The sequence below is a fragment of the Lepeophtheirus salmonis genome, chromosome 14 (genome assembly GCF_016086655.4).
Source record: "Lepeophtheirus salmonis chromosome 14, UVic_Lsal_1.4, whole genome shotgun sequence".
In the NCBI taxonomy this organism is placed as follows: Eukaryota; Metazoa; Arthropoda; class Copepoda; order Siphonostomatoida; family Caligidae; genus Lepeophtheirus; species Lepeophtheirus salmonis.
The window spans coordinates 9,875,528-9,888,085 of NC_052144.2; the positions used below are offsets into that span (position 1 = coordinate 9,875,528).

General features: G+C 29.0%; 1 protein-coding gene across 5 annotated transcripts in view; it reads left to right on the plus strand.

Moving 5' to 3' along the window:
• Nucleotides 1–837: 837 nt before the first annotated feature.
• unc-13 overlaps nucleotides 838–12,558 on the plus strand; it is a 66,121-nt gene continuing 54,400 nt past the window's right edge. For all 5 annotated transcript variants that reach the window (XM_071893603.1, XM_040724585.2, XM_071893604.1 and 2 more), the window contains exons 1-3: nucleotides 838–1,010; nucleotides 4,186–4,303; nucleotides 5,235–5,358. In XM_071893603.1, coding sequence (XP_071749704.1) covers nucleotides 853–1,010; nucleotides 4,186–4,303; nucleotides 5,235–5,358 — 400 coding nt within the window. In that variant the 5' untranslated portion in view covers nucleotides 838–852. The remainder of the gene's footprint in view (nucleotides 1,011–4,185; nucleotides 4,304–5,234; nucleotides 5,359–12,558) is intronic.

Below are 12,558 nucleotides of genomic sequence, written 5' to 3' on the forward strand. Positions count from 1 at the left end.
GAGGCAAGAAGTACTTTAGTCTTTAGAGTGCTACCTGGCTGATCCTTAGCTACAAACGCTCAATACTCTATGGAGATACCTGCAAGAAGCCAATAATATGACTACACTGTTATTTCTCTGGTCCAAATATGATATACATCAGGGAGTACTGTATACAGTTCACTCTGTATACATGCTCGATGCTATATGCAAAACGTCTGCAAAATTTCATTTATAGGTAGCTTACATTTTTATATATAAGATCAAAAATGTAAATGTGATATTAATCAGGACCCACTATATACAGTGCACACAGCATACATGCGTTTACTACATGCATAGTGAAATCTGCCAGATTTCATTAATATGACACCATTGATACTTCGTAGATCAAAAATGACTGTTTTTCATTCAAACATTCATACAAACAAATGTAATAAATAATTATAAATATCTTAATTTTAATCCACTTTAATCGCTAAAAAGGATCAACTAATAAAATACTACTTGTTATAACTTTATTTTATAGCCAATTAATTCATTCTTTCCATGCATTGAACATTTGTTTATTTAATAATAAGGCTATCAACTGATTAGCAAGGAATGATTTGGTTTCAAAAGACCTCCGATGGGAATACTAATAAGGAAGAAGTGTAGATAATTAAAAAACTGGAAAAACATATATAGGAATTGTTGATGCTGAATTATGGGGAAGTTCATATATTTGCTTTATTAAAGATTATTAGATAAAATGTTATTTATGCGTGGCTTTTGTGTCGTAAATAAAATATTGTAAAAAAACCATCAAAGTTTAAATAATATTCTTCAAATAAATAGAAATGAAATTGAACAAATATACATAACTTTGTAATAATGAAATATATTTTGTACATTGCAGTCAGAAGAGCAAATCTAGTTAGACCACAAACAACGAATTCAAATACATATGTTACACTTAAGCTTCAACACGTTAAATCAACTACGCTCACTGTTACAGGACCTCAACCATCTTGGGAGCAGGACTTTTTATTGTAAGATTTATTTTATTTTCATGTGTTTTTTTTAAAGTCATTTTCCTCATTGATACTTATTGCCGAGTATAATTAATAATTTTATTGTATTATGATTAGGGTTCCAAAATTCTACGAATTTTCAAACAAGTAAGCTTTCTATGTGAATATTAGAGAAGTAAGGGAAACTCTAGGGAATTCACAGCAATTTTGGGGGATTACAGATAATTTTCCAAGGTGAAAGCTAGAGACAGAAATATTCTATGTGAAAAAAAAATATTTTTTAAGCCTCTGTTAATGAAATCCTTTTCATACGCGATTACTGTGAACCGTATAAATAAAAAATACCAAAAATATAATGTATTTAATTACATGATAAATAGTTGTACGGTTTTAAAAAAAAACCGTCATATAAGTTTTCTATTACTTTTTGAGCTATTCCATACATTTTGCACGCCTAAATATAAATTGAAATGCGAAAAAAAAAAAACTTGTATTAATATAAAACATCGAAGAATGATAAATCTTTGTTCTTAAATAATCTTAAAAATATGAGTTTGGGGGTTTAACAGAATATAATTTGTTATTGTTATTCTTGTAGTAAAGACATAACATTTAAAAAAAAAACAGAAAATCCTAAAAATCAAAACGAAAAATAAAGGAACGACTTTTTGTAAAAAAAAAAAGTAAAATTAATTCACTAGACCTCCATAAAACATGGTTAAATATACAGATAACTCCAAAAGAAGGGATTATCATATATAACTTTTTGTATCGGTGATAAATTAGGGATTTAAAGGAATAAGAATTTTATTTATAAATCTCAGCGAGTATATATCGGTTAATATATTAGTACATGAAATAAACAAATTAATATACGAAAAATAAAAAATTGTGACAAAAAGTTGCAAGATGGAAAAAGTATGAAATTTATTTAGTTGATACATTTCAAAGATTGTTACATTGAGATTGAATGTACTTCGTTATGGGGGTTTGCTTGCTCAGTCTCAAATATTAACTTTTTTTTTTAAATTCGTTAAGAGCCTTAAACTGCAAAAGGTAAGAATAAAATTTTTGAACAAGGGTAGCGCCCAAAAATAAAGATTTGTTGGGCTGAAGTTATAAATAAAATAATTGTAGTACAAAAGTTATTGTTTCTCTAGAAATATAACATTTAAAATCTATTATTGATTGTTAAAAGTTGGGGCAGTATACTCCAAAAGTTCCGTTTCTAACAATTGGAGTATGAACAATAAAAATTCTACAATATTGTCCTTTAAATAGATATGAAACTCTTCAAAATACCATTACCTACTTATTCGAAAATCCTCTGAATTTATATAGACAAGTTTTAAAATAAAATTTACTAAGCTATTTGTATACTTTTTGGAAACTTTCTACCCCTTTGCAACTCTCATCATGATATTTAATGGGAGCTACGGCTAGGTGGTGGGGACAAGGTACAATTTTTATAATGTACAAAATGGGGGTGAAACAAATGCAAGAGATAACCTTTTTCAAATTTTGGTATATATTTGGTATACCAAATCAGCAAGTCGATTTTTTATACAAAAATTGTAAAAAAAAGTATAGTTTATTCATATAATTGAGCCCCCCTCCCCCACTATGAGATCAGAAACTTTGGCATGCCCAAATAGTTTATGTTTTTTGAAAATTGGACCAAGCATCCCGAATGGTTGTTTTTAAGGCCTCCAAATTTGTGAGTTGGCGGTAGTAAAATCCTGTGTTTTCATGGCAGTATGGAAAGGAGGTGTTCCTAGGTCCAAATCCAGGGTAAAACAGCATGGCCAAGAACCCATATGTACTCCTTGTCCCCAGTTTTAGCTCTCGTTTTATAAAAGTATGGTAGCAAAACATTTCCATTAGACATAGAAACTTTTTTTGCATGAATGGTTGAGGGGAACACCATCAAACCCTTTGATACTGAATGGCAAGAGTCTGTAGAATACAAATTGTCAGCTATGTCCCCAAGTGCCTCTTCTAAACGGGCCATCTTATTTCGACCTGAACCTGGGGACTCTTTTATAATGTTGTTGGGATCCATTCCATCCTGCATGGGCTTTTCAAGTTTATTCACAGTTCGAATAAATGTTATATATTTTTTTTTTCGGGGGAAGGGGGTCTTAGGCATAAAGCATATCGATAATCAGTCGTCTTCAATGTTCCTACAAGAAATTTTTTCAGTCAAAAATGCTACTAACCCCTTCCTTTAAAGCTTATATAACCCTCAAAAGGATTCTGTACTTTTATTGGTTCCCAGTAATTCTTTAATTAATTATTATTTCTTCCCCTTCTGTATATATATATATTTTTTTATTTTATACTTTTGAAGACTGTTTTCTTTGAAAAAATAAGGAATAGTCAATGTACTATTAAGAAAATATATATATAACATATATCTATGAGTTATTTTATTTTTCAAATAATAACTTAAATTATAATTAATCATATCAGGTTATAAGTAGGTTAAAATTAATACAGTAATCTTGAGATTACGTGGCTAATCTATATGATAGAGTTACTTTTCATTCAACATGCTGCTAAGGCAAACTAATTATGTGCCTGATTCTAAAAAATAAATTGGGTATTATTCCATCAAAAATATCAACTGTCTGTTCATAAGAAGTTAATAAGATTTTATTTCAGTTTTCTAGAACTGTGTTTCCATAAATAAGGAAAACATGTTCAACATGAAAAAAATATTCAAAATTGGTTCAAATACTATTTAAAAGGAGAGACTGAAATGAACGTACTTTTTGGGGAAATGACTGAAGCAAGGAAACATCAATAAATTCAATAACAATTCACTCGTTTTACAAATTTAAGCGTCACAGTATAACAAGATGAAAGATCTTTATTGGTTTACACGATTTGTTTAACTGTGTTAATCTACTTCTTGACTACAAAAACCATTAAGTCATTTTTATTTTTTTTCAATATTATGTGTATAAAGCCAAGTTTATACATTTTACATGAGAGATATATATTTTTGTAATTCAGGATAAATGAAAATCCCATCATTAGGATAATGCGGGTATAATGGATTCTTTGAATAGTTTTATTAACCTAGAGCGTTAATGAATTCTCTTCCAAGGAACCTACATATGAATTTATGTAGATAACAATAATTCTATTCACCTATAAAAAGTTATAATAATATAATCATTATTTTCAGTGAAATCGACAACTATGACTCTGGCTTGCTACTTGAAGTTTGGGACAAAGGCATGCTCTGGGACAAAGCCATTGGTTACTGTTGGACACCACTTAGTACCTTCCAGTTTTCAAGAATGGTAAGAGATGGTTTATTTCTAAATTTTTTATCAGCAAGTAAAAAAAAAAATCCATATAACAACCCTTTCCAAATTTTGAGGCATTTTGAGTAGGAAATTTCATTTACGGCTGCGTCAGAGTACTTAATTAATTCATTTCTATTGTTGAATGGTATTTTTTTCATCTTTTTCTTATTTATTTAGTATATTTATGATCTATTTATTTACAGTTTCTCTTATATTTTTATTGAAAAAAAATCGTTTTCACAATTTTTTAATTCTCTTTGATTTTTGTAAATGCTCCATGAAAATGATTTTTAAAAGTAGATTCAATCATAATTAAATTAGTAAGATTAAAGTTTCTTGAAGGATATTTGAAAGAGTGACAAGTCCTTTTACCTTTTCAAGGAACTTAATCAATGTAATTTTTTCTTCTTATTCTCTATTTCTTCTCCTTTAACGGATTGAATTTTAGGACAAAGACTTTGTCGATTTTTTAGTTACTTATTTGCACTTTACATAATATATTGTTATATAGAAAGCTCATCAGGTTTGTGACATAAAAGCTAACTGTTGTAGGACACGTAAATGATTGTTACTTTAAATAAGTAAAATATCAATTAATTATTGGTAGGTAAAAGTGAATAACTACGGTTATTTTTTATTTTTTTTAAATAAAAACTTTTGGGTTCTGGCTAATGCAGTTGATTAATTGTTCATAGTAACTCACCTACAGTTATAGGTATATCATATGAAATCAAAGTAGATTAAAAACTTTTTATTCAATTTGATCTCTAATCTATAAATTTAATCTATTTTGACGTCATAATTGTTGATTTTTTTTTTTTGTTTATTTGATAAATCTATTAATTTCTTCGCAAATCACTCAAATCAACACCTGCTTAATTCAAAATAAATAAAATAAAATCACAAACTATTACAAACTTTCAAGGAATCTAATGAAAGCTGGTGGTCTTTGGACTCTGAAGTAGTCATGGAAAACGGTCAAATCCTTTGTACCCGGAATCCAACGGGTCATAGTATCCTGGTTGACTGTAAATTTGAACGTCCTAGTGGTGAGTCATTGAGAGAGATTGTATTTGTTGTAGTCTGTGTGTTTTTGTTTTTTAATGGTGTGTCTTTTTTACGTTCTATTCTACTCAGTGTTTTTTTTTTTATCTTTTTTTAAAAAATGATTCAAATTTATTGTGAAGCTTTTTTTCTCTCTTAATGTCGAAACATGACCACAATTCTTCACTTTTATATGAGGTAATACATTGGAATGCGGGCAACAACCCTTTAAATACTTATTAGAAACTTGGGTTTGTTTTTTAAACATACTTTATGTTAGATCAATTGATTGGCAAGGGGAAGTCATGGAAATTTGTTTCTCAAGAATGACACAAGTAAAAAAAATTACTTCTTTCCAAAAACCTTTTAAACTCCATATTTAATTCTAGTAGAACATAACAAGTTGATCACGAAACTGTAATTAATTTGTTCGTACAAAATCTAGTTTGTAATAATTTTTTATCATATATCTTTGAGTATTGAGAACCTTTTTATAGGTTGGAGTCAACTTTTGAGTATGAAAAAAAACAAAAAACAATTTGTAAATCAGTTAATTTTGCAAAACTTTACATTGATTTTAAATAAATAATCATCTAAACCTGAGAAAATATAATTCAAAAGTTAAAAAACTCAAATATATTAAACACTTTGTTTTAAAAGGAATAACGTAACAGTTTCTTTAGTTTAAAATATTTTTTTTGTTTACTTGTGTAATTTATGTTAGGGTGAGTCTACACATATATTGTACGTGTACACGTTAACAACGTGTTTTGAAAAATACACCTTACGTAAATAACTGTCGTTCTTACAAAGTTTCATAAATCCTAGTATTTTCACTCCTACAAACATGAAACATTTAAAGTCGCATATACTTTTCATGTTGAAAGTGATAATTATTGAGGTTTGAAGATTATTATATGCAAAATCCTCAGAAATCACTATTCAAAGGCCCATTTCATAATTAATTAAACAAGTTATTTATGTGTACACCTACGATGGATGTGGAAAAGCCCCTTAAAATACTCGTTACCCAAAAATACTTGCAATACAAAGTATTACTGCATGCAACAATACCCCAATCAGTCCGGGTATTTAGTTCAGTGGATACCATACTCTACACAACACACTGATAAGATTTTATTATTTTCAATTAACTGAATGACTAAAAAAGTCTTGCAACAAAAAATACTAATATATAACGAATCCCAACTGAACGGGGTATTGTTGCAGAGTGGAGAAAGTAATTATTTGATCCCTTGCCGATTTTGTAAGTTTGTCTCCACTGACAAAGAAGGGAACTCAGTATAATTTTAATGGTAGGTATACTTAAAAAAATAGAGATATCATATGAACAAAAAAAGTATTTGAAGGAAGAAAAATGGTGAGTATGTATAGACAAGAACAACATCCCTAACGGGAATCATGGTGTTTCTTTGCCAGGGGAAAGGACTACTTCACAGCATCGAAGGGAGGATGGAAGATACATGTAGTGTAAAATCTTGTGGGATAACCTCCTTCCCTCATGTCAGTGCACTGAAAATTGGTCGTGTAATAGGTATTCAATACGATAAAAACCTTACATAAAACGGCAAACGTAATAAAGGAGGGGCTCAAGAATATTAGCCAGTCTTCAGATCTCAATCCAAGAGGTTAAACTTACAAAATCAGATGGGTATTTCTTTCTAGTGCTGTGTTGGTCCTTATTTATTTGATCAATCCCAGTCTTAGGCCCTATATATTCCCTACAAATGTCACTGATTTATTTTTCAAAATGTGATAAATGAGATATGTTTTAACAACCCATTACTGCGGTTTCTTTTCGAATTTTGATTCTGGTTATAGCGGAAAAGTTGTCATATAGTATAAAAGTTACCCAAATAAAAATGCATTCTCCTACGAGGTCATCTTTTGGTAGCATATCTTGTTAAAAGTTTGAAAGGAGACAAACGGTATTTATTTCGTCAATAAAAATTAAAGTAAAGTATTAATCAATATTTTCCATCACTTAATTATATTAGACATTATTCTAATTTATAAAAAGTATAAATTCAGGTTTTTTTTTCTAAAGCTACACTAACAGAAAAATACAAGAGAAAATTATGGGCGCACTTTACGCAGATCATCAAATTTTCTTTCCTTTTTTCTCAATCGAACAATTTAAAAAAAAATCTATTTATTGGGATATTCTTTATAGTTTAGATAAATGTCTATCTAAAATATTTATTGTCAAATAACTAAAAATGTATTCTTTTTATCTCTATTTACAAAGTAAAGAGTGTTTGTCTTTTTCCTAATTTGATAGAGAGTTGAGACCTAAAGATGACCCACAAGGATAGTCCAATTTCGTGCATCTAATTTTCATACCATATCAACACTTTAATGCACTATCAGTAATCGAAATTCGAAAAAAGTTGAAAAGTTACACATGTCTTTTAAAATATATTCATGCTATTATTATAATGCAATATGAAAGGGACAATTTATACTTTTGTTCTAATTATATTATTTATTCCATTATATAACAGAGTCATTTAAAAAAAAAAAACTCAATGACGTCAAAAGGGATCAATTTGACTTTCTTTAAAAGGAGCGTCAAGTGGGGCTGGACTGTATTTTAGTTCTGAGTCCACAATATGGACAGACAAGACAATACTTATTTTCTCCACTGTATCTATATTTGCTAAAGTGTCCTTGTGGTCATGTTTAACCTGCTGGATTTTGTAAAGCAAACAAACAGAATTGACATCTACATTATATGTAGGTATGTCGTCGAAATCCGAGCTCACACTATACACTAACACAACTCTGCACATCACATCATACTTTAAAATGCACAAAATGTGTTCTATTTATTATTTATCCTTTTAACAAAAACAAACAAAAATACACGGCAGCTTGAACCCAGGTGAGAGTTTTTTAACCTTATATATATTTTTTTGCATGAATTGTTTGATAATATTTATATTTTATTTAGAAAACTTCCGCAGCACGTAAAAAAAAGCTTTCTTTTAAAAAATAAATAGAAAGACCTCAAAAATAATGCACAACCCCATCTAATTACTTACACACCTCCCTCTGTGTAACGCATTACTAAAAACCCATTTCTTTCCTATTAAAAAGACAGAAATTCTATTTCTTATCTCTTTAATACTAAAAAGAAGAAAAAAAAACTTTCTTAAAATAATAATCTAACAACTTGATCACTTTGAAGTCTCTTTATCCCTTTCAACTGCATATTGAGATATTTATGAATGGTTTGGATAACGGTCTAGTATGAAAAACTAAAATTGAATACATGATTGGTATTTTTTAGTGTTGTAATTTGATCTAGGTACAGGTTTAATGGTTATAATATTTTTTGAGTCGATATATTTGGGTATCAGGGCTATTAAATTATATTGTCAGTTGATGACATCAATTGATATTTTAAATCAACAAACTTTTTATTGGTTTTAAAACGTTTTAAAGGGGTTTAAACCTTTGTGAAACCAATGGTCATAGCAGTGGTGGAGTGACATAGGAGGGTAATGCTCCTGATTGATTAATAATATATAGGGGCTAAAATTTAGGGGACGGCAAATTAGGAAAAAATCAAAAATACAAGAAACTATTTTTTTATATAAAATGTCGTATAAGAATGAAAAAGGAAAAAATAATGTCTTCTAACGAAACGTCATTTTAAATTTTCAAGACAAGACAATTAAATTTAGAAAGATAGAAGAAAGGCCTATACCAGTGGCAATGCAAAGCCCCTTTTTAAGAGGGGTGCAAGCCCCCCATAATATATATAATTAATAAACCTATTTATATAAGTGCCTCGAGTGTAATTGAAAACTAGACATATGGAATTTTAACAATTTTTATTTTGGAAACTAAGGAAGCTACATTAACTAATCTCTGTATAGATGCTGGAACAGGTCTTGTCATTTCCAATCTTCAATTGTGTCTCCATTCACTTTGATAATAACATCGATCCACCTTAAATATTTTTCAAGTGGTACATCACTAAAAAAAAGGTCGAGAATCCCTGCCTTAGATAATGATCTCCTCTGGCCTCATCTCTAAGTCCACGAATCGACTCTGAGCCAAAATATAACTAAATCTATTTAGAAGAGGATGTTCACTACTCAGAAATTTAAAAAAAAATAACAACTGCTTAGGAAAAGATAAGTCATTCTTCAAATATCCAATTCCAAAAAAACGGGCCAGCTAAAAAATACACCAGCTTTTTATCCCTAAATATTGTCTTTGCTTCACCTGGCATAGTTATTTTTCTTTTTATTAAAACGTTGTGACAATTGAATTTCAACTCTTCGTTTAAACAGTCTCCAATTTCAAAATTGAAAGATAAAGTATGATGTACGGCCAAAGTTTAACAACGTAAAAGTAACGAAAAAAGATTTCAAATCCAGTCTTAACACTGGTGTTTTGTAGGTACGCCAAAATATTAATAATTTCATATTTTTTATATAAAATATTTGCTTTAAAAAAAGGGGATTTCAAGAAATTGGAACTTAGGTAGATTACAAATACCTTTATAAGTATAATTCATATAATTAATTTATGTTAAAACAAAAGTTTTCAAAGCTGAGAGCATGATGCAAAATGCAATTTCCATAAATACGCTAGCAAATACTCTTTTTAATAATATTATGCTAACTTTTATTCTTTAGGATTCATTAAATTTATATTGTATGTACATTAAAAGTACTTTATTTGCCAAGAAGTTATTAATTTTCAAAGAGTTATTAAAAGTCATAATTTTGAATTTAAATGACATTTTGTTCTTGAATGGTTGTGATTTATTGATATTTTTATTTATTCATTTTTTAACCTTGTCAGAAGCATTTTTAAGCCCGAAGGAAATTACTCTTTATAAAATACAATTTAATATCAAAATGTTATATTAACACCCTCGTAGTAAAACTTATATTTTTTAAAGTCAGCAATAAAAAAATCTATAGTAATACATATTAGAAAAAAACTAACCACAAATTTTAGTATTAGCTTAGGTTTTCGAATTTCAAATGGTTTAAGATGGAAATGATTTTAATCATTTAGTGCCGATGGTGCCTTCAAACACACCAAATTTTTAAACAAGTTTAAACATTGAATTTGTCTATGACTATATATTTTTTAGTTATTCCTTATGCTAACGACTCTTATGACGATCTAGGTAATGTTCTGTCTTATCCTTATGTTGACACAGATACATAGAGGTAAAGTTTTAAACCAAGTAACAAAACGCGACCGTTAACAAGAGATCAAATGGTGCAGCTTTTTAACACTTTTCCCCCAAGATGTCGCTTTTCATATGACGTCAATCGGTCATTTTTTGTACTGACGTATTCTGATATATAATAAAGAGGATGAAGCGCCCCTGAGACTCTAAAATTTCTGAGAGGAAAAATGAAATTATTTACTAAAAAAAGTATTTTTCACAACTTCAAGCCAGTTGAAGTTGAAAATCCATGGTCAACCTTAAAGTCATTATTCGAACTTGAGAGAATAGTAGGAAAGGGAATTAGTCTTCTATCCCTCATAATTTTTTCCTCAATGATTTCTTCCTGTGTAAAATTTATAGGACGATTTTTTCCCCAATAAAAAGTTAATTTTTATTTTACTATGACTTTTCTCATGAAGGACATATGTGACTAACTGAGATGTATTAGTTCTTTTTATTTAATTTTCAAGCTTTCAATCTCTTTTGACTCGGCAAATTTGCATTTCTAAATGACGTATTTCCTGTCGAGAATTTTGATTAGGACAAATTTTGTTTGATGATTGATCTACTAAATTATGAGAAACTTATTCCTCAGTTGATGCATAAATTTTGTTTCTTTAGTTTCTTGATTAAAGTTTTAAATTTATAACAACACCTTCTTTTTAATTATATCTTCCTTTGCTTTTTCAAATCTATTCACAAGGTCAATTTTATTACTGTAACTGGTCAGCCGTAGTCCTTTAGTTAATTTTTTAGATGATTAACCTTATGGATATTAACAGAAGGTACTATCCGGGAGCTCCAATAAATTATTCAACATCTTACTTTTGTGCTTTGCTCAGCTCAAAGAGTTCTAGGGAACTTTTCATTATCAATCGATTTTGAGGAATTGATATTTGGGTGGGTTTTAGTCTTTCAGGCATCAACTGACAGATTAAAGTGGATGTCTCAAAATTTATCATCACTGAAATGCTTGCTACATATAAATGATAGATCAAGATTTAAGGGATCCCTCACCATACAGAATTGAGCCCAACTTTTTCTCAAACGAGGATCAGATGGAATGAATGGCATCATAAGAACATGGGCAATTGAAGAAAGCAAACTTTTTTGTATGTTATTTTGAAGATTTTCAGGGATGAGTCCAAATATAAAATTTCACTTTCATTTATTCTCATTACGTCGATGACCAACTTGCACTAATGAGTTAACAATAAAACAGAAGATAGTAAAGAAACAATAATAAAATTTTTTAGGGTAATCTTCTTGTAAATTGAAGAGGGGTATATTTTTTCTGAGTATTATATTAAATACCAATTGATATGTAGTTCATATTACGTAAATAAAAAATAAACTTTAAGTTAATTATCCATATAACATCCAGTAATATCAAACAATCATTTTTGTTAGTAACTTTTATCAAAACTATTTAGTTTATTTTGAAACTAAACCTGTGACATGGATGCACGAATGGAAATTCGTCGATTATGTTCAAGTGTCATTTTTCTACTTCTACGCAAAGCTAGAGAGCTCAGGTTTGTTTTGTATTGTAACTAAACTACTTATGCCTTAATATATCGAAATATGAAATAATTTCAATTACTCAGGCTTAATAAATTATTGAATTAGTATTTGTTCAGAAATCCAGATGTAGTCAACTTTTCATCTGAAAAATAGCAGTTTCCTATATCTGGATGATTTGACTGTTCATGACTATAACTAAAGGGTTAAATTTACCAACAATATTGTATTGATGACAATATTTTTGAATATTATGAATTCGATGTATAAATATACTTTTATCAAATTTCCAGAGGTCCCCAATTAAATTTTCACAGAATAAATTCAACAGTTGACAGTTCCATGAAAAGAAATTTATTCTACTAAATAAGACGGAAAAAACCCCCATCAAATGATCTTATGATTGGGTAGTGTACATTAGTTGTGTGATCATAGGATCAAATGTATTTCATTTTCCTTA